The sequence below is a fragment of the Amyelois transitella genome, chromosome 4 (genome assembly GCF_032362555.1).
Source record: "Amyelois transitella isolate CPQ chromosome 4, ilAmyTran1.1, whole genome shotgun sequence".
Classification (NCBI taxonomy): Eukaryota; Metazoa; Arthropoda; class Insecta; order Lepidoptera; family Pyralidae; genus Amyelois; species Amyelois transitella.
The window spans coordinates 8,872,908-8,897,230 of record NC_083507.1 but is presented as its reverse complement, the minus strand read 5'-3'; the positions used below and the strand labels follow the sequence as shown (position 1 = coordinate 8,897,230).

The following is a 24,323-nucleotide window of genomic DNA, read 5'->3' as shown; positions in this document are numbered from 1 at the left end:
ATGTGGGTTTAAGAATTTTAGTCAATTACTGCATATGTGGTTGAATACCATACCGGAGCTTGAAATTTCGTCACTGATTTCGAAACTATTCGAGTATAGTGCCAATTAGACATTGTACCTACTATCCTGGTATTTCCTAATTGATAAAAAGTTGTCAGAACCGTGCAGTATAAGTATACCATACTAAATTAACAAGTTAAATGAAACAACTTTTTTTGTTGAACATTTCATTTTATTAAGTTACGCAATATGTATAGAAATGGTTTTAATCATAGCGTAGCAAGAATGCTATGTTATGAAAAGATTTGCTTGTCTGGGAATGTTTACAAAATTTGGAAATGTAAAGTAAAAGAAAATCTCTTGACATTTTGAAGTTCCTGCAAAGATCATGTTACAACACACAATTTGTGTCAGCGAAATACTTGTCTATTTCTGGTTACCGTCTTGGCTTTCACCTATATTCGTTCTATTTCACCTTTCGCCATGTTTTTGATCTAAATGAAACGTGAAGATACTGTAACCTGGGGATTCCTTTTTATATCAAGACACAATTTATAGCTCAAAGTATTCCTATGTGTATAACTCGTTATGAGTAAAGCGTTCTTTTAATGCCGTTTTTGGAAATATTCTGAAATTAAGATAAAATAAAGCCTATCAGAAAGAACGTAAGTTTCGTTCTCAATGTTCTAACAATTTTTCGGGCTGACAACAACATGTTTATATCTTTACTAGAGGCCGCCCGCGACTTCGTCCGCATGGAAACCCTATCAATCCCGCGGGAACTCTGGGATAAAAAGTAGCCTATGTGTTATTCTGGGTCTTCAGCTACCTACATACCAAATTTCATGGTAATCGGTTCAGTAGTTTTTGCGTGAAAGAGTAACAAACATCCATACATCCATACAAACTTTCGCCTTTATAATAGTAGTAGGATTTGGTACTAACATTACATCTAAGAAAAATATACAAATCAAGCTATACCTAGCTGTTGGCTACAACTTTCGAGGTCTATTAAAATCACTAAGCGACGCCATCGGGGATCTGCTGAAAAGTTAATAGTGTTGTGATGAAAGAGTTGAGTCGGCGGTTGAACTCGCAGTCCGAACCTTAGGTGTCCTTATCTCAACACTCGCGCTTCGAAAGCCTTTAAGTACAATACTCGTGAGTCATAAAATCTCCCAATATAATCCTCTAACCTGGGCTCGCGGCTTATATGTGAGCTTTCACATTTTCTTTCATTAGTCCTAGGTTCATGAAGTTTGATCCTTTTTTCCAACAGTACAAGAGAGACAATGTTTGTGTGAAAGAGAAAGTTGACAACCCTATCATAGGACGTATGCACACTTGCCTGTAATTTTCTTCAGTCGACGCGCTACGTTTCTCATAATGTGTGAACTCTACATAACGTCTTAATGTTTTTCACAGTCGGCGAGATAATTTACTTTTATGAGTTGTAGCACTAAAGTTAACAATGTTCATGTTGCTTTTATAGGTGTAGCTGATAGTCGTTTATAACCCTTATAGCCTGTAACGTTTGTTATTTCTAAGCAATCTGTTCAAGCTAGTAAAAAAAATACTGGTCGTTTGGCCTTTGTTTAAAGATACGGGTCAGGTTTATCAGTTTAAAGTATCATGAAGTATTTTAGACCATACATCTCTATTTCATAACGCTATGCTACAGAGTTCTCTCAAACTGGGGTTAAAAGGTGATTTAATATAACATTCTTGTTGCTCTAGTCCTATCTCTTGTCCACTGCACAACAGCGCTTTGCAGCATTGCAAAACAAGGAATACACAGATATATCTCATTATACAATGACACGTGAGTCTTAAGTGCAGTACTGCATTCATATTGTATTTATGCAAATGTAAAATGCTTGAAATATGTAAGATACTTTAAACAAATTTTAACCTAATTGGCCGTTAATTATAGAAAACTCAATAAATAATAAAAAAGCCATTCTAAATTTAGTCATTTAAAACATACGCTGTATGTATCAATTTAAGAGTGACCATATTGTATACAGGTGTATACAATACGGTCACTTATGAATTGATACTGTCATCGATAGTCTTACTTATACCTCTCGTCTCATCTTCTATCTGGCGTTCGTCTCGATTACGACTGCATCTCCCAGGAGAGGAGTCCTTGGTGCTCCTATGATCACGGTCCTGGGTAAGTTTCTTTTTACATGGAACGACTCCCACCTGACCTCCGCAACCTTTGCAGGAAAATCTTACCCATATTAGGTCATGGTTGGTTGCGTTGAACCAATATCTTTACTATTTATAATTTTGTACGATACGATACCTATTTCAGCAGTAATTTCCGCGAGTGCGACTCCCTCAAAGAGCGCTCGCCAATAGTGGAAATGAAAATCGCTGGCGTTTTAAATCTTCTCGATTTATTGGCTTACGTGATTTACTACAGCGCAATATTTTAGATTTTTAAAACCTTTAGAATTCACTTTAAATTTTCTTTCACAGAGGCCGTGCAACTGTCAGCGAGCGCGCAAACGTTGCCATTGTTTTCGACCTCACAGCAACGAAATATGGCTCTTTTCGAGATACTCTACCGGCTGGAAGTGAGTACCCTTTGTTCAGCTAAATAAATTTAAATCCCACACGGCTACAAAAAATCATTCAACGCCTGCGCCCACAACATTCCGTTTTTCTATTCAGGCTCGTTTTTGTTGATGAAATTTTTAAGGCAAGCTGTGTAAATGCAGCACATGTCGCATTCGGCGCGGCAAAGAGTTGCGCTGGGTATTGTTAGGACAATAAAACGGCCCAGTAATTCCGTAGTGCCAAATTTGAATGTGAATTATTATTGTTCTGGTGTGTAGGGACGAGCGATTACATCAGCGGCGCCGAGCCGTGCGGCCTTGGGGCTGTCGTCGTAACCGGGAGCCGATTCGGGCATGCAAATGTGCGGAGCTAAGTGCCATTCGATATACGAAACATGCAAAACACCTCTTCTGGCTATTGTCTGTCGCCCTTCGGGATTAGTCGATTGATGGCCGCGCGTGATCGGCATTAATTGGAAACGAATTTCGATTATTTTCGATATGATTAGTAAGTGGGCTATTGTTCGACGCTCGTGAGCAAATTTAATTGTTCTTTACATATTTTCAACGCATAAAATACATTTAGTTGGTGTGAATGTAAATCGTCTCATTGAAGACAAAATGTAAATCTTATTTCTTTTTTTTATTCATCACAGTTTTGAAAAATAAGCACATGTTTTTCTCTTAAATGGAATTCTAATTTATTCAGTTCTTTAAACACAAAGTTAAAACTAACTACAAATTAATATTTTTCAGCTTGACTAGTCTAATTAACGTTAGAGCTAAGTCATGTTCTTCAAGGAACGATCTATTCGATCCTCAAATTTAATTTATGCGGAACAAACAAGACGCTTGCGTTTCCAGCTGTAAATCCATTAATTATTCCTCCCACGGTGTCGAGCGTTGACGACTCTTGCTATTATTGCGACTGTAAAACAATTGTTAGATATTAGATACCAAAATAAAGAGAGAACAGAAGAAATATACGAGTACATTGAGGATGCCGGATGCCGGATAACGGACAAAGTGGAGAAATAAATAATGGAATGCGGCGACCGCGCTTTGAAGCATAATGGTATATCGGGTGCATAGGTAGGTACCTATGCACCCGATATACCCTATGTACCCCTATGTAGGTACATACAAGACGGAATACGAGTATAAATGTATCCTAACCATAATTTTGCAGTATCTATTTATTTAAGTAAAATAAATATGAAAATTATGGTTTCTACAAAATCCATACTTAACTTTCGCCTTCTATAAAATTTTCGTATCAATACTAGGAACTTTTTAATCGCTGATATGAGTATCGTAATGTTTCAAATAAACTTGCACAATGTAAAATTCTGAATAAAGTCCTATCACCTTGTTTATAAGTTTCGCATCTACATACATATTTTCACGATATCTAAAGTGTAGGTATCTATTGTTCCATTATGGCACGACTATGACTATGGGGCTAATGGAATGGACGGGTGAACCCTATCCTCACTTTATTTTATTTTTCGCTAACAATTTGACAGTCAAACCTCTCATTGCTATGGACGGTTGGTGAGCCGTAAATTACTCAGCCATTAAGGCATTACACTGGCCCGTGGACGCAGGAAGGTCACGTGCCTTCAACAATAAATCTGTTTGATTATAAAGTGCGGATAGGCGAAGCAATTTCGTATTAAATTGTCGCGCCTGGTCAAAAAAACGTGGGAGAAGGCATTCTTCATTGTGTGTGTTGTGTATGCATAACGCTGATGTAGGCTAAAAGATGTTGAGAACCTACTTGTAACTGCCCGGGAAAGGTTGGTAACCGTCTAAAGAGGTTGCTAATCTGTATGAGCTCACTTATTTGTTTCTTAATTTAAAAAGTTAATATATGTATATTAATATTATATATTTAATCTACTGTAAAAATGAAACAAATCTTGAACTAAGTGAGATGAAAAATTAATCTTCATATTACTTTGAATGTAACCGACGAAAAGGAGCCAGTCTAATGAAAAAGTTTTTTATCAAGTTCAAGCATTTGTCTTTTAAAAGTAAACGTAAGTAGAATAAATAAAAGTAAGAAACTCATTGAATAAATCCTGCAAGTTTTTAGCTTTGGTTTGAAGAATTTTTGGATCAAAGTCAACACATTTCAAACATTCTTTGTGCACAACTTGTTACTTTAAAGTTCTTACTTCAATTCGCGTCCTTTATGTACTAAATGAACTGATTGACTTTTTCACCAACAAGATATGAAAAATTATCTAGCTCATTAAGTTAGTTGATAATAATACTTTCTTATCTTTCTCTCTCAATGTAGCTATATCTCTCTAGAATGTTTTTGTTTTAATGCTTTTCTGTTTGTTTCATAACTTGAGGTTAGTTTCTTGGCCTGGCAACACCGACTATCTCTTGCTAAAAGGCGATATGTCGTGTAATGCAATGGCGACCTCTCCTGCTTCTGTAATGCAAGGCAGAGTTCTCTCTCGCTTCGACCGTTGAGGCGGCAACAAGCAGTTGGACGTGTTATTTGTACTACGGGATTATTTATGTGTTATGAAATATCTTTAGTTTTGGTCATATATCAGAAAGATTCTTGAGCGTGGTGGGGAGACCACTCTTGGTTGCGTTTCACAAGATGGGCGTCGGTAGAGCCCATTTTTACTACGCTTTTGCCAAAAAAATTTAAGCTGAGTTTGTAAATAATACTGACAACAGACCGTAATGGATTTGGATGTATAAGGAACTAACTAATTGGATAATATTTAATCGGTGTGCTAAAATGTTGGACTCACGAAACTTACGATACAGAACGATTCCTTTCAAGTTCAATATGACCAAAGAACAATTTTCCTTCTAAACTGTAATAAATGCTTCACTGCTTCACATAAATCATAAGATATGTATGTTGATAGCCTTGATTATTGAGGGGATAAGTTGATGTCAAAGTCAAGAGGAATTTAAGTACAAAGGGTCATCATTTTCAAGGCGAGATGGCCGGCCCTTATCTCTCGTTTAGTGCCCTCCAAACGATGCATTCAGCTATAACTCTCTTGAATATTTAATCCAATGTTTTGTGACATCAAATGGAATATTAAAAGTCGGCGTTATTCAGAGTAACTGAAGGTTAGAGCGTGCTTTTAAGTAATATCTAAAGCGTGTCGTTGTTGTGTTGACAGCAAAGATAAAGTTACACACAAATTATTGAAAACATGTTTAGTATGTTTACAATTTGTTATGCGAGTGGTTGGCCCGACAGTAAAAAATATCTATTTTTTATACATTTTTATTTGTTAACTTTGAACAGCCAATGCTGAATTGTTTAAGTATTCCACTAATAAAACGTAAGTTATAACCAAAATTAGTCTAACATGACCTTGTGGAAAAATTTACTTTAATTAAAATACGTTCAAAAGTGTCGGTACAAATGAATTATTATAATTTTATTAGTCAATAAAAATATACATCATCGTTCCCTTTGACCGCAAGTTTATTTCCATTTTGTCCATAGTTACTATAACATATTCATAGTTCCAATTGAACTAGATAGTTTTCAATGAGATATTTAGTTTCTTAAAAATCAAAACATAAACCATAACCACTGTTAACCTCTCTATTGTAAAGATAAATAAGAATGGTTATACTTACTCTACTATTGTTACAGTTAGTTTGTATTAAAGACGTAACGATTTCGAACCATGCCCATGGTAAGCAAACATTTGTCAAAAAAATGTTTACTTTGGACTAAAGTTGTGTGCGATGGTAAATAGGTGTTCCGTTTGTAGAGCGCTTATCACTTGAGTTAACAATGGTAAATCTACGAAAATGTTTTACAAGTTGATAAGTAAGCTTCGATTTGTAAGTAAATGTTATATACGACGGCTTTTCAATTTATTTCTGACTTTTGAATTTATAATGGAATTTGTGGAATGGAACGACCTCCCAGGTTGCGCCGCGGGCTGCCCGATCTTTTTAGCCGCATTCGGTAAGGTTCAGTTCAGTTTCACAAATTGTTTGTTTATATATTTTTTTATTTAAGTTCAGAACTAATTTAAGGAAGGCAAAATCAAAGTCTAGTAACGTTTTTAATAGCAATTGATTATATAAATGGCTTACATAGATACACATCATCATCCGAGTGTGTTAGGTCGCGACCAGTAAAACATAATGTACATCTATAATGAAATATCGTTAGTTTATTATTAAGTTAGTATTATCAAATAAATAAAATAGTTTAATTAAGATATGATTATTTTTATCGTTAATTAATTAATAATGTATATTTGATTGCCAAAACTTTGAAGAGTATACAATTATAAACGGACATCTGGGCGGCTGGGTTTTTAAAAATACTAATGCTAATGCTCTCTCTGCTTACGTAAAAAGTAATGTAGGAACCCTTAAACGGCGAAGGGTCTATTAACCGGTGGAACTAGTGGGCGTTTTTTTCTTTCTTAATAAAGGATAAACGTCAGATTAAGATCTCAGTCTGTTTAACAAGATTTATGGCTGACCTGTTATGCACGCAGTAATTGATACAAGGTATTTTATGACCGTATAATCTGTCCTGTTTGTATGTAGCGCTTCTGTATATTATTATTGATGTTGTGCCGCTGTATTTGCGTTGTAAAGGTATGAGTTATGGCGTATTATAGAAATAAATTGTGGTTTCACTTTGTAAGACTTATTGGAAATTTTAGCCCGTTTGGCCTCCATTTGTCTGATAGTAGGTAATAGATATAAAGTGAAACAAGTATATAAAAACAACCTGCAATTTATTTTACGAAATATCACATCCCAAACTACAATTTACTATGAAATGCGATACTATAGATCTGCTTAGACAAAGCTCGTTAAAACTTTATGCACTGCAACTGACACATTGTGGCATACCAACAGAGAGCTTGCTATTAGATATGGTTACCTACTGTTTTGTCTGTACTGCTGAACACCCTGCGGCTAAATTATGTTCGTTACACTGTAAACCAGCTTTCAGGAGGATTGAAAACAAGACACAGAATAAATTATTAGAAATTAATAAAATACCTATCGGATTTTCTACTAATAAAAGTTTCAAGAAAATGCTAATAAATTTTAATTATGGGCAGTGTTACTAGCAATTATAATGTAAATTATAATATTCGTGCAGGAAGCATATAAATTTCAACCATAGGAGAATTTAATAAAACTGTTTGAAATTTTACGGAAGCCATAAAATTCATGAAAGTCCAGCGCAATTTATATCGACATGCAATTCGGCAGAGGCGAATTTCTTACATGCATTTTGTTGAGAAACTAAGGTCTAATATCAGAATAACATAACATAAAATCACGCCTTATTCACGGAGGGATTAGCAGAATATGGTTTGTTTTTAAAGTTAATAAGCAGTAAGTACAAATAACAAAGTACAGCGCAATGAGAGAGTAGTTAATTTACCTGTGTGTGTCTTTCATCATAAATAAACTCTAACTCAAACATTAAAAGTTTTAAAAATCCTATTTTCAGTACAAAACTGAAGTGTGGCGACCCTAGCTGTGATAGGGATGGGATAGTTTTAACGAGTTGTCGATATCAGATCGCGTCGATGTTCTGCTGTGGCTATCGCGGTCATAATTTAACTATAGGATATCGCACGTCCGCGCCCCTTCGGAACTGACCCTACAGGATTCATACAGCACTAGCCACTCGCCCGGGCTTCGCACGGGTAACATTAATAGATTTAAGCCTTCGTCAGAAAACTTCCAACAAATTAAACAGAAAAAATAAACCATACACAAAATTCCGAGCGCATACATACAGACACAGAGAAATGGGACATAATATGTAGTGATAGTGATGGATGCTGAGTCTAATCGATATTTTTATTCCCGTGGCTATGCTTTATTTTTTTTTTTTTTTATTTTTTTTATTTATGCTAACGATAAAACAGTTCTACGACACGTTAAATTATGTATCACCGTAAATTTATACCAGGTTATCATTGAACTGCGTTTAATCTAGATTAAAACTGTTTTCATACCAAAAGATTTGAATAGAGAAAAACTAACTGTATGGGTAAAAGAAAATCGCTTACCATTTTCCCTTTGCTTATTAGGAAAATTGTTTTTTAATATTTCCTTACTAAGCTCATCTTTACTGTCTGTACAGCTATGCTAGTCCACTATTAATTAAATAGCTTTCATTATAATTATTTGTTCTAATAAAATAAAGCAATTTTAGAATTGACTCAGTTAGCAAATTGACAAACGCTTTGTTTTTTCTACGGACTCGTTCCATTGGCAATGGTTAATGAAAACAAACTGTTCTGGATAACGCGATCCCGTAGATTGCCTTCTGGAAAATTCCAATTGATTGTTTTAGAATTAGACCATAGAGCGGAATTGAATGAAATTGTCTCAGAGCTTTAAGTAAACTTTTTCAATAATTAAATTGTATGTATAGTTTCTACATTAATGTAACTTCAGAAGTCATGGAAATATATAGAATCGTTTAAATTTAACAGAGACAAATAGGTTTAAAGATCATTCGTCTCGATAAATTGTCTATTCAACGCAAAAAGAATTTTTCAATATGAACCAGTAGTTCCTGAGATTAGCGCGTTCAAACGAACAAACGAACTCTTCAGCTTTATAATATTAGTATAGATTACCAATATTGTTCTTTTTAATGAAAACAATAAAGTTCATTAATCAATTTAATGAGTCAATTATAATTTGTTTTGTTTTCATTACATTCAGTGGTTAACCGCAGCGACTGAATTCCGTATTTAATTAATCGGTACATTTATAAAATGACTACAATGTGATGAATCATTAATTCCAGATTTATTCTGTGTATAGGATTACAGTTATTATTATTACAAAATATCGTTTGGTTGTCAAATATATGAAATATCAAGCTTGAGTGACTTTGAAAAAAATTGTGCAAGTGGTCGTAAGAGCGTCGGTGGTCAAACCGATTACGCTGGGCGGCACAAGTTAGTAGGTACATTAGTTTGTGTGCTGACCTGAGGTGAGGGAAAACGTCGTGAGGAAGCCTCAGGCAACTGGATGTGGCACTATGATTCAATATGCGTTAGGTTGCGGAGGACAGTATGGGAGTCCCTCTGTAAAAACCTGGCTAGGCTATCTGAATCCATGATCAAAATCTTGTCAAAATGCGCACCCAAGAGAGGTGTTCTCCTCTCCAGAGATGTTAGGATGTAACTGAGACAAACACCAGGCAGGAGATGTGAAATGAAAATGAAATGTGGTGTACATTTCATTCAATCATTCAGTGATACTCGAATCCGATGAGCTTTATGAAGATACTTCTAAAAGTAGATGAAGAGCAGGGGTCGTGGCAAGTTGAAATATGTAGTCTCTGCCTCCGGGGAAGAGGCGTTATTTTATGTATGTATATATTCAGTGATATATATAATGATAGTCTAGCTATCCGAAGTTCCATTCTCGGAATGAAGGGCCACTTTGCATAAATATTGAATGCACAATGCGTCATCAACATCATATCCACAATGTTTCATCCGAAATGCCCGGGACGTAGTACGCGCGTTGGTTTATTCATCGGTATGTTGATTGAAATGTTGCCACGAACTGGAGGAATAAACATACGCATCTTTTTTTTTAATTTTGTTTTATTTTTCATAATTTAAGAGCTAGCTTTTGTCGGTGGAGTGAACAGGAGGGTAATGCGTTCATTTTTGTAATTTTTTTATCATGTTATTTTTAATTTATTTTAGAATGTTGACTTAGGGTAAACATGTGCGTCCTTGGCGTTGTTGTCTATCTTATATTTCTTGTCGGTTTTCTGACACCTCGGCTTTGTCCAGCCTTCGGCAAATTTTGTGATGTTGTGTGATGGACAAATAAGTGTTTTTAGTTTGAATAGTAGAAAAAAAGGCGTTTGCCCTTTTTTAATTTACGTAATGTTTTTATAAGCAAATCAAATTTAATCTGTCAATTAAACAATTATGTTTTATTAACAAGTCAACTATTTGTATAAAGCTATTAATAAGTGAGGCCTAGATAATTATAATTAGAGTCGGGAAATCGAAGTGTTTACGACTCCGATAAAACATTAGAATCGATGAATTAATCGGTCATTGACCCGTTATGTATAAAGATAACACAGAATAGACACTCTTTTAACCACATCTCTATTATAAGAACAGTCAACCAACAGCATAGGGTTACTTGATATGCGGTTGACTGTACCTGCTTAGTTACAGAAGCACCTTCCCCCCAAAATGCACACGCAAATTAATATGTCTCATATGGAGTTAAAAATTATTCATTATAATTTACAAAGTTGCGCGTATTGAAACTTACTCCCTCTGACAAAGTATAATACAAACCCTCTTCTTTTCCGGAGGGGTAGACAGAAACGTCGAGGGAATCTATCCAGCTGTGAATATAAATATTGCAAAAGATGAAAATGTGAGTATTGTAGTTGTTCCCTTTTACAATTATTCAGTTCATAAAAAAGTGTATGATCTTCTGCATTTTTCTTATTTTGTGTTTGTCCGTAATTTGTCGCCAAACGTAAGGCAAACGTAGTTAATTAATTAGTCTGTTTAATGCGTTTAATGGACATAGTACCGAGATTGTTAATGTTTCCTGTTTTGGAATTCTAAAATGTGTTGAATGCATTATTAGTGTATAAGTAATTTATATTTTATCAATTACCAGCTTCTGTACGGAACTTCGTTCCCGTAGAAAAATAGTTTATGCTTACATGCTAATACAATAGTATACATATTACATATAATTATTTGTTATGATTTAAGTTTCTTATTGTCATCATAGCGCATTCTAAATTGAATTCATATTGTCCTGTCCTGAAAAGAGTTCACGAGCGGTTCCCTGCCTGACGGTTACTCGCCTTGGGAATCTTACTTCATGTGTTATTCGAATGCATTTCAGACTGTAAATAAAGCATAAAATATTCCAGTTACGTTCTTGACATCTGTAAATATTTGTCAACAATCCTTAACTTTAACAAGGGAACTTACAGTCGTCGTTTAAAATAAATCACGTCAAGGATTATCTGTGTTATTTTTACTAGTCCATGTGGTTCCAATACGTCGGCTTAATAAATTATGTCTCCAAGCTCACTTTACAGCTGTGTGTCTAACAAGGGTGCGACATTCACAAAACTTCATTTAGAATGTAATCTATTAACATAACCTACCGTAACCCAATTCAAAAATTCTTTTGTTTTACTAACACGAACTAGATTGAAATAGTTCCCTAGTTTGTTAATAGTTACCCGGTATAGATGCCTTTATATCTGAAGTTACTGGAAATAGATGAGTCTTTATATAGGTTTGTTAGCTTAACGTTCAGAGAAGATTCCTATACAATAGTATCGTCAACGTGATGAACATTTAGGTTATTGCACTTTTCCAAAGCAATGGTTATTAAAACTTTATTAGCATTAAATCTCTAGAACTCAATTACGACATTTTATTTCGATTTGTATAGCTTGTTTTGTTTCAAACAAAGATTTTGATACTACTTTATTCTTTCAGCATAACTCATTCCGATACTTAACTAAAAAATATTATTGCTTGGCGGCATAAAAATTCCTTAAGAATTACACCAGTTGGATTCTTCAGCCATCTCTCATTTAAATAAAGAAAGAGATTGAGTGGTCCAATTTTTCTCTGTCGAGAACCACGAAAACAATTTCGTGGTGATAGATTTTGTACTATGTTTTGTCGTTTTTACCACATTTTTCTTTATAGTACATCCAATGCGAAGGGAGAGTGGTGAGCATCAATACTGTTTCAATGAAGTATCTTTTCATCATTCACCGAAACGTCTAAAGTCGGGTAGAATAATGTTTAAATATGTCTAAGGTTACAGATAAAATTCCGAAATTCAGAATGGACGGCAGGGCGCCGCGTAAATAATGGCATTTTCGTTTTTGCAAACGTCAGCAATATACCCCTTTTCAATTAACAGTGGAATGATTGTCGACGGCGTCTGTAATTTCGCCATTCGCGTATAAATGTTGGATTTAATGATGTACGGGAGCTGTCTGGCCGCGCGGTCTGTTGCTGTTGACGGCTACAATAATAAATTAACGACAATTGCACTAATTGTGCAGCTAATGGCTCGCTCGCTGACGCATTGTCTACGTCGCTATCCGAACATTAATTTATCCCCGTCAGAAATATTCGGCGTGGGAAATGAGGTATGGAATTTCGTTCGCATGTGGCAAGCAGTATTAATATGTACCGGTATTCCTTTATTGAATTACGTGATATGAATCTCACCATACGCTAGTTAGGCCACTTCCTTCCGGAACTACAAATCAATGTTATATTGTAGATTTCTTCTTGGGTGGAAAGAGAAGAGTTTGAGGCCCTGAGTAGCGCTCGTGGCCATTGCCTTAAATTGCTTTCACCGCATGTAGTTCGCGTGATGTGCACCACCAATCTACTACCGATATAAATCTACAAGTCCGCCGAAGTCAGAATAAATTGCGAACTATAAGGATCCATGCAATTTGCCCTTTGGCTCGGTCGCTCGTCTATCGTCAAGCTAGCCACGCGAATTCGACAATTTGTTACGTCAACTTGTCACTGTTTTTCTTAGAACTTTTACTTGATTCTCCCTAAAGAAATTGAAAATTTTATTTCAACATTAGTAGTTAATTTATATAATGTTGCTACTTGCTACTCTAATCTTGTGCACTTAGTTGAACAAGCACGTGTGAGCACACTCCAGTGCTAATCACATGGACCAATTACATTAACAATAGGTAGAGTAATTGTTGTTTGCACTTACAGCGCAGCATATAATCATAATAAAAAGGCAGCATTTTTTTTATTGAATCTGCAAATTGGTATTTGTCTTGTGACATTAATTTTGGCCATTAGAAAAAGCCGCCTTCATTAGGATCCTCTATGTGGTGCACATGATCAATATTAAATTAAGTGTAATCTTCATTAATAAATGATGATTTATTGTAAGACTACTAATTCCACCAGTCTGCACGGTATCCATTTAAGCATTTTTTGTATTTACATACGAGTATATCTTCTTCGGGAATAAATGTCTAAACGACTGTGTAAAGCTATATTCAAATTCGTTGCGTGGTTTAAAGGAAAAAAGATTAGAAATAGAAATGGAAAGCGGCTAGGTATATAGTGAAGACATGGGTCAAAACAATCCTAAGTCGTATAGATTTCATGCTTTAAACTTTTAGGATACTTTAAGAGCCAAAATTGTCTTAAATTTTCATTCTAAATAAAATTTGTCAAGTGGGCGGACTATTTGTGATTTATACACTAGCCAACCCGGTTTATGACTGCATTTTACTGCACAATGTAACATTGTATCCAAGTAAATGGGATAGCAAAGGATTCTCCAAGACACCACAGATTATGTCGTTACGATTTAACATTTCCTCTTTAAAATTGTTTTATATTGTTCGCAATGTTTTAAATTGCAGTTTGATGAGAAGTAACGGACCGTAACATTGTTTATGATTATCAAAGATAGTCTGGACTGAAGTTTTCCTTAATATGAAGTATTCGGCATAGAAAAGTTACGAGTGTTATTTGTATAAGTGGTTTGTCACTTTTTAAATTGTTTAAGTAATTGGTAACAAATAGTGTCAGTATTTTTGATTAAACTTTTAATTCGGTTTAAAAATCGATTTTTTCATTCATATACTCGTAATGAACATTTATTAGTTTTGGTTTTTATATCTTTTAAAAATCAAATAGGTATGTTATTTATGCCGTTATACACAGCCAAACATTTACTATATTAATTTTAAAACGAAGTAAAGCGTTAAATTCACAGGAAATCACTGGTTTCGTGTCCAGACAGATCTTAATGTCGCTTGTTGCAATAAAAGGATCAGAGTAATTTGTTACAAATAAAATCGTACGACATCCTTTGACCGTCTGCTAAATTACTGATTCACCACTTAGGGTATTCAATCATCTCATATTTATGGATGTTTCTTTTTACTTATTTTATAAGGAATCAACAGCACTTATAACATAACAATCGATATCTTTTTAAATAATATCTTAATTTTATGCCATATTCTTGTTTAATTTTTAACTAATTTGACTTTAAACTTCTAAGAAAGTAATTATTTCTTTATGTTTTTTTTAAGTCATGATAAGAAAATGCTCTGCTGTAATGTACCTACAGTACTTATGTGAATAAAGATAGGATCAAACTTTTATACCAAATATTTTAAAACCATTATTTGGATATATTATACTTATTTATAGTGCTTTGCTCTTTATCGGATTTTCTTACCGAGCGACCAAGTACGTAAGTACTTATGTGTCACCCGGATGTTGACTTGTGATCCAGTCCTGTACTTGATACACCAAATTTTATTATTTTAGTGAAACGACAGTAACGAAATTAAAGTAAATAAATAAATATAGTAGTTATTATATTGTGTTTTCTGTGTGACCAATTTCAACCCAAATTTAGCTAAAATACTATTTTGCCATATACCCATATTTTGCCTTTAATCTTTTTTTTTTCACTTTAAAGTAACATCAACGGAATCTTTAACAAAACAGAGCTATCGATTCTCAGTATTTTCAAAGCTTAGAGTATGGGGATGCCCTATTCCTGATGGATTGCCCAGCCGGTCGTGAACCCAGGCTGCGGTTCATTGGAACATTCAATTATGTCGCTCATTGTTGCAATATCATCTAATATATCACACCAGTGCGCCTCTGCTGTAAATCATTTTGGTCCATATGCTTTTGCACGCAACTCCAGACCGTGATTTATCTCATCTTTGAATTTTACCCGTATCGGAAGCATTTATTCTACTAGTATTTTTACGAAGAAGAGCAGAGTTAGTGCGACATACAACATCGACAGTCTGCCGTTTCCATTCTCCTTTCTGCTTGAAGTATTCGATCGTTTATATTTGGTCCTCACATTAATCTTAGACAGTCCATAATAAGGCGTGGTTAGGTTCTGTCTGACCTCTTCTGTAAATGAAGCAAGCCCAATATGGCAAATGTTATGTTTTGTATTAAATGTAAGCGTACTGTTATAGGCATGATCAACGTTTCTGTGTAACTCTATTGTTACTTGCGAGTGTGCGGTTAATTAATTTGCTCATTTCCCACTTCGACTGCGTTCCCGGCTCTGCCGTCGGTCCGATTCAATATAACGCTCGGGCGATTCAAGTAAATCAATTGGTTACGGCACGCTCGTGATTAAGGTTATAATAGAAACGTTTGCCGAATTGTGGCCGAAAAATGATCTAATTCGCGATTTTTATTGCTTGTTTAATTTTTCTTAGGTGCTCGTTTTAAGTTGGTAGGTAATAATTTGAAATCTGTTGAAATACATAGCTTTATAGTGTTAAAAAATAAAGTTCAAATGTTATCTTTGTTTTGCTTTAAAATTTTACTCCGATATACGATTTATTTTAAAATAAGTATGTATCTATTGAGAACTCTGAACTTAAAATAGACATTAACGCATTACTGAAATTACTTCACAAGCAGACATATTGTAGTGTTTGTATAAGTTTAATGATTGATATGAAAAGGGCCGAAAGTTTAATATCATAGAGTGTGAAGCGCCGTACAGTGATGTAATTGTTTTGGCTGGACAGCCGGCTTCGGCGGCATATGCCGCTGACACCACTAACGAATAGGGTTGTCCAAAGCTTAGTCCTTTGTTCGATACCGCATGAACACAGTGCTCTTACTTGTGATCCATATAGCACATTTTTTATATTTTTTTATTAAATAGAAATATGAGAAACGTACGTCAAGTAGTTTAAAGAAAATAGCAATTATATTATGTGCAGATAATTACCACACCCCATTCGTCTTTATTCAGGAATCCCAATCTTCAGTTTTTGTCACAAGCCATTTCGGTCACATTTAAGGTCAAATCATCACATCACATCATAATCATGTTTTACTAGGGCATTGTATTTGGCAGGATACACACTATTTTTTAGTGATTGAATATATCTGTTACATCAAGTTTTTTACGATAAGATAGTGAGTTCATATATTTTTTTTGGATATCAACCCTAATAAGTTTTTGTGCTGTAGGTCCTTGATGTTTGTTTTTCCCTCGCAACAGTTGGGCTTTGGTTTATTTAAGTGCAGACGCAGGCTGCTGAGTGGCACGTGTCACTGAATCCCTCTGTCCAGTTTTATTTTCTCAATGAATACTTTATTTGTACGCGACGTCACTAATGGTAACACTCGTAAATCGTTGACACATGTTTATTTTGTCAACAAATGTGGTCATAAACCCTGAATTTTGACGTGTAAAAATGATATTATTCGTGTGGTAAATTCAGGAAGTAAAAGTAACAAATGAAACCCATGAGGTCTCAGGGGAGCCGGTAACGAGCTGCTTCTCGCCTGAAATAATGTCCTCACTTTGCACACGTCATCAGTGTCGCCTCTGCCTGGACCCTCGCACATAAGAACAATGGGGCCACGAGCGCCGGGACTGTCTGTAATGAGATTTAAGATAAAATCTCCTTTGGGAATTAACTGTCGGGTACGGAACCAATTTTATTTTTAGGTTCTTTCTGAAATGGTCTTTATGCTTGCGCAGTTTATAAAGCAGTATTATGAAGTCTAATGAAACAGCTATAAAGTATTGTTGACAAACTCGCCCTCGTTCTTCCAGATGGAGAGAAGACTTTTGTCGTTTTTATTTCGCTGACTTAAAATATATAATTTGAACGTAATGTTTCCTGGCAGCACGAAACGGAAAACGTCTTTGTTTGGGCGCGGATGCTTATTACGACAGGTCCGGGAAAATTGTTCCTTCATGAATGCGCCGGACCGTACTTAAGTGGGGGTGGCCATTGTACAGTACAGCCCGTCCGCACCATAGTACAATGTAAACCACTTTTTGTTTTATTATGGCAATGTATCAACTTCGCCAACACGCGTTTATTTAATGGCACGTCCTAATCTGCGATTTTCGTCCAGCTATATCGTTGCCTATTCATTATGTGTGAAGTTGGCGGTACTCGATGTTGAACAACTATCTATCAGTATGGATTACGGACGTGGATCTGGGTTTTGTTACTGAACATTTTGATCCTACGGGGTAATTGATAGCTCCTTTGTTTCGTTTTCGGTTTACATTACATGAAGCCTTTAATAGATGAAACCTTGACATTTCAGATAATATAATCTAAATCTTTTAATCATTATATTTTAAGTATATATTATTATCGTTGTCACTAGACATTACTATGTCGAGGCAGAACGTCAATGCACGTAACAAAAAATAAGAAAGACTGAAAACTACAGAATCATAACATATCAAAATGAGCGCGATGGTAAGTGTAACAAATATATAAAAGATTTTGTGTAGTTTTTTTACCAAGTTATAAAGCGATGATATTAACGTGGAGGCCATAATAATATTGGAAGTTGTACAAAATAAATAATTTCGTGACCCCATGAAGCGTTGTAATAGCCCGTACATAATAATTTGTCTTTCCGGAATCCTTAGGGTATACCGAATGTATGGAATCGGAATGACGGAGGGGCATGAAATTAAATTGTTGTATCATGTCAATAGTAGTGAAAGCCCAGGCGATATATTGGATTTGTGTCAACAAATATAGAGCGCACTCGGCGGACACTGGGGGCAGGCTAGGGCTGCCACCCCGAGAATCGAAAAACTAAACAAGGGCTTCAGTTATTGAATATGACGTTGACATTCATATTTTGTAAATCTATTTGGATCGTGGTTTATGATATTGAATAAGTTTACAATAATTGATGCTGGATAATAATGTCCTTTTTAAAACCCCCATTTGTATCACATAAATTCAGAAAATTATAATACCTACATAAAAGTCACACCTTTTTTCCAACGTGGTAGGCAGAGATCTTTCTACTTGTCACGATCTCGGAATACTTCTTTGGTTTCATCCACATTCATTTCTCTTCATCCAAGTCGGTTTAGGCTAATCATGATGAGACCTTTTATTAGGATATCCTTGATGTCATCGACGATGTGATATTCATCAATTTATTAATTGATGGAACTAAACCTTAAGAGCCTAACAAATTGAATAAGTCATTCATTTAAATTGTTTGTACGAGTACGCTTTGGGTTTAGATATTCTATCTAATGATGATCATTAGGAGGTTTAATTCATCTGGCAGCCCTACCGGAAGTGCCGGAAGCAACCCCGCACAAGACGCCCGTCTAGATCGAAACATTCCGCCTGATTAATTTAAACCGATCGGGAAACAGGAAGGGGATCCGGAACTAAACGCCAACTTTAGATCGCTTGAACGTTGCTGTCATAAAGTTTTAAATGGAATGATTTTGAATCGTATGGAAAGTTCTGTTAGTGCGGAAATTCATATGTTTCAAGTCGTTCGCAACTTATCGACTAGACGATATCTTATAGGAATGCCAGATCTTTGGATCACCATCAACCGGATTCGACACCAGAAAAAACTTGTTTTTTTTATTAAATTTTTTTGCAATGCAAGCGAGCTACCCTAGAATTCCATTATAATCAACCCATCATCATGACACATTAGCCTACTTAAATTCATTGCATTTTAGCAAGTATCGCTGCGAAATTAGAGTTCAAATAGCATAATTTGAGATGCCTTTTACTGTAAGATGGTCATTCAATTAGTACAAGAATCAAACCGTGCAGTTTTCATTGAAACATTACCAATTACAAGGCAATACCACCCATGGTCAGATAGCAAGTAGTTCTTACTGTATAGGATTTAACGATGTTGTTTTAAAGCAGGATTCATTCTTATTTATTTACTTGACTATAAAGTAATTATGTTGTTCTCGTCCTACGTCTATTTCTAGAACTTGTTTCTTACATATGCGTAAGGAATCCACTTCATCAGTAGACAATCAAAATAGCTGAACAAACATTAGCCTACGAATGTCCCATCAGCATGAATATTAATCGAAATCCTGTATAATCCACATGGTCTTGTGTAATTAGAATAATCTAATTAAGGCTACCACTATCTCTGGCTCAATTTGATGTGTGTTTGAACACTGTTTACCATAAACATGTCGTGTGGCAATGCCATAAACTTAATCAAGCCTGCGTTCGTTTTCGATTTCCCATTAACATCGATAAAGAGAAATAATGACAGTCCCAACCGGTTGGTAGTTAAAAATTAAGTTCTTGGTTCCATATGCGATAGGCACGAGACGCGCCGCATTGCGTTCCCACGGCCGATCGGAAGACGGCTATACCTTCTCAGCATTATTATCAATGAGCGAGGCAATATCAATTATTGACGCCTACTATGCATAAACAGACAATAAAATACCGCGGTGTCTGCAAACAGCACTAATTGATAAACGAAGACGTGTTTTGTTTGTAGCATTAAAGATAACAGAATGTTTAAGTTTGGTGCAAGGATTACGTATCAATCACGTATTGATGACTTTTTGATCTGAATTGCTCTTGGCAGAGATAAATAAATTGATTAGACAGGGAATAACTCAGAAATAAACTTAACATTACAATTATGACTGTTGTAATATGTATATCTGCAACTACACATCAGAAGATCAAATAATCTAGTCTAGATCAAAATTGTATAAGTATCGTGTAATATTATACTGACTACATAAGGTCTGCGATATGTGATACACGTGATAACTTGTAATTCCGTGATACCGGCAGTTACAAGATTTATGTTATCCGCTACTAACGAGCACCGACTCTTATAATTGAAAACGTTTTCACAAGCTTCCATACATATATCGAGTTTCGGTCAACATGTTTTATACCGATATAAATTAAACCTTTATGTACCGACCGTACTATAGTGGTAATAAGGGCGTTTTATTTCGTTTAATGTATTGGTTGCTGTACTTTTTTACGATGGGCTGCGTTTTTTTTATTATGGTGCTAAGTGAAATAATATTTATATCTCCCGTACACTTTAAGCTATCGAATTTTATGTGGTAACACTTGCTAAGGTTTTATTATTGTGATAATCTATCTGACTGTAATTTTATTATTTTGTTTCGCAAGTCTTAACAGTCTGTCGAAAGACACCCGAGATAAGATCCGATAAGATGGACTTTCGATTTCCTCTCATCAAATTTTACGTACCTTACCTTTACTTATTATTTTTACACACTTTTATAGCTGTTGGATTCGCCCTATAATAGATCTGTGATCTTTAGATTTTCAAAACTTGATTAGTAAATATTCTTTCAGATTTAGAAAATGCTCCGTTCAAGATCGGAAACATTACTGGCATGTGTCCAAAGGTTACTGTTTTCTCTCAGACCAGTCCGACTTTCAAAAGAAAAAAATATATTCAATCAATTCCCAAATTCCTTTTGCTTTTAACGTATTCTACTCAAAATGGAATGGATTTTGGTTGTTAACTCCGTCTACATCCACTTCCTCACTCCCACAGCCATTTGCTTCTCGGGTCACGTCGTGGATACATTCAGACAGGAGACGTCACGCGCGCCGCTTCCGGACGTATAATGACATGTGTTGCTACCACGCAAATCGCCTTATATATCGTGCATTCAATACTACTAATGTTGTATCGGCAGCCATGTTTGCAAAGTGGAGTTTCATGAAATGCTCTCACATTGTACTGGGAATTTTCCTGAAGTGTGCTGATTCCTGTTCGCGCAATAGCGTTTTCGTTATCAATGCGTGCCTAAATCGTGATTTCACAATTTGTTTCTGTCTTATTAACTGGGTCTAGAATATTCGTGGTTACTACTTCGACGTGCGTTTGATCTTGCTCAACTGTTAACTTGCTGTCCGAATCTTCATAATTTTCTTTACATAAGTGATTGAAGCCTAATATTGGAAATCAAACCAATGACCACCTGATAAACGTCTTAAATCATTAAAATACTAAGTATGTGCGTAATTTATTTCGTAAAAACCACACTTAAATATAGCTTGGCAAAAGAAACTTGAGAATTTAATTTATAGTTTTGCGTGTTGATGAGTCGTAGTTTTCCTTTGATACTGAGATTTATTGCCCCTAAATAAATTTGTAGGGCCCTGAAAACTTTTGTTGTTAGTTTTGGTTGAGTTGCTGTATGTTTATGGATGACATACTGATTTGGAAGTGGAACGATGGAATCTAAAAATTAACATAGAGTGACTTTATTCTTATATACTTTTCTTAAATAAAGAGTTATTTTTGTGTTCTTATTAATTAATTATTAATTTTAATTGCACATTGTAGGATTCAGCAAGTCTTTGGTTTTTAGGACATATCCAGGGTGCATACAACCAAACTCGTGTGAGTCGAAAACTTCGTTCTCTACTTACCCCTCCTAGAAAGAGGCTTGCTTTTATATTTATATGTATTGTTGGGTACTATTAGATAACAATATTTATATATGTATATAAAATATTAACTTTACTACTGTTATACAATTAAAAGAAGTAATTTTTAAACCACGTGCGGGGAAGATTTAAATTGACAGCTAGCGTAGATAATTACTGTAGCTAATGATCGACATCACTTTTCATGTCAATCAACCGCTAAGAAATGAGCCGTAATTAAGGTGTATTAAAGCTACAAAGGACATCGGGAGATGAAGGCCTTCAAAGGGCTTTCCACTGGGAAATAACAACGTTGGTGCCTTTGAAGACGACGAGCTACGCAGCCACGTGATGATTACGCGTCTGTTCTGCATATAGTGTACCTATAGATTTGTAAATATGCTCAAATTCGTGGAAATACCAAACAATATAAAATTATTACTAACAATAATTTTGTAGATGTTCTTTGTCTATGTGAACTTATATGTGGAATTAATTTAATTTAGATTAGCTGCAAAATAGACCCGCTCTATTAATGTCTGTGTTAGAAATGTCAAAAGCACTAAAACTTAGTAAACTTTGGTTACCTTTATAAAGTTGCAGTTTTAAAATAATTATTATAGTTACTAGGTTTTTATTTAGGTACTTAGATAAATAATCCAAATCCTTTCGAATTATTTTCTTTCGGCCAAAACTTGGTATTTGTGTGCTACCGATACATAGGTATACCGATGTGTATATATACAAAAAAATCTACATATCTAGAATGAGTACTGGTCACTTACTATAATAAAGGGTTACAAAAACTGCACCTTGTGTGTAATGTTGTTTATGATTGTTCACCAATAGACCGGGCAGACGTGATACACCGACAAAGGGATTCCAACGATCCCAGAGAAGTTTCCATAATGAACCACGCCCCGGGCACTCCCCTATTGTCCGCACTCAACACTCACAGATACTGTCCCTTTAACGCACGACATCTCAATATCACAACTTCATAAAAAAGAAAAATAAAAACGCAACAACAACAACGCAGCACTGTTTTGATTTGATGCTTCAAAGGGCTCTTGATCGTGACAACCCCATTTCATTCTTTTAATAAGATATTTTTTCACAGTAAAAACCGCTCGCGATCATGCTTAACAGGCAGAAAATTAAAAATTTACAAACAATCTCGGGGGATTTTTTATTTTTGTGAAATATTTTCTGTTTCGAGCTATTAACTTGGAGCGGTAAACAAAGTTCATAAATGGGCAAATAATTTTATCGAGGTACGCAACTCTTCTCAAATAAAGCGGGAATGGTAAATACTCGCCCCGAATAATACAGAAACCATGCAATGATTTTGTTTTATCCGAAGTTGAATTTAAAAATTTGGCATCATAACTTGTCATCTTCGTGAATATAGGGAGCCGAAGGGGACAATTTTTCTGCTCAGCATTTGCCGTGATGAAACTGATTTTGCATAAATAGTGGAGGTATAACTTAAGATAAGTAATAATCGTGTACTCATAAGCAGAGTATGATAAAGCGGAACGCAGATACTCGTTCTTTGAAAAATAACTCCAATGTGCAGTGAAACTATGGAGTTGAAAGTATCTAATAAATATTATGCACGTTAGTGCTGGTGCTGGCAGAGAAACGTGCAGCTATTGACGGCGGACAGCGGGTTCGACGGCCGCGACAGCTCATAAATCATCGAGTTTGGTTTTGCACGTTGCGCGTCGGTCAATCGTTCGTGCCGATACGCAACAAAAATATCGAGTGACAAAAAACGCCACAAATAACTATACCACCATAACCCTCGTGGTTAATCCAAAATCCTGACAAAAACTTCATAGAGTTGAGCAGTTTGTGCTTATTCAAAAGAAAGAATCGAATTAACTTTTTTTGTTGATATTATTTCTGAAGCATATCACGCAACTATACTTCTTCGAAATGCGTCTTAGCATAGGCCTATCAAAATTCAGTGGGCATATGGACCGTCTACATTTTTTCCATCTTCTCGTACAAGTTCACACGTCTGATCGAGGATGTTGAAAAACGTTGTGTCGGCGTCTACCTATGACCATAAATAAACTTGCATAAAAATGTTCAGTAGTTCACAAATTAACACCACAAGAGCGATATTGTTCTGTGTTCAATTAGCGTTTGTAATGAGGTGGTAGACTTGTAATAATGTAATTTAGACATCACTAACGAGCGGATAGGAGTAGCGCGATTGCGGTTGCGTGCGGTACATCTGATTCTGTGTTGGTTTCTGTTGCAGTTTAGAGTCGTTTACGTTTAACATGAGATCACTTTTCGCTTCATTTGATTATTTTGGAAATAAGTATATATAGACGTATCATAAACATCAACTCAAGTAAAATATTAAGCAAAGCCACATTAGATATAAGATTTTTTATCAAATTTCAGAGGCCACTCTTTGAATCCCAAAATTGATCAAATCTCTCCTT

General features: G+C 35.3%; 1 protein-coding gene across 1 annotated transcript in view; it reads left to right on the top strand.

Annotated features, from left to right (window-relative positions):
* LOC106136977 (heparan-sulfate 6-O-sulfotransferase 2) overlaps positions 1-24,323 on the top strand; it is a 73,474-nt gene that overhangs the window by 21,566 nt on the left and 27,585 nt on the right. Inside the window, exon 3 of the mRNA XM_013337696.2 lies at positions 2,488-2,585. Within this exon, the coding sequence (XP_013193150.1) occupies positions 2,488-2,585 (98 nt within the window). The remainder of the gene's footprint in view (positions 1-2,487; positions 2,586-24,323) is intronic.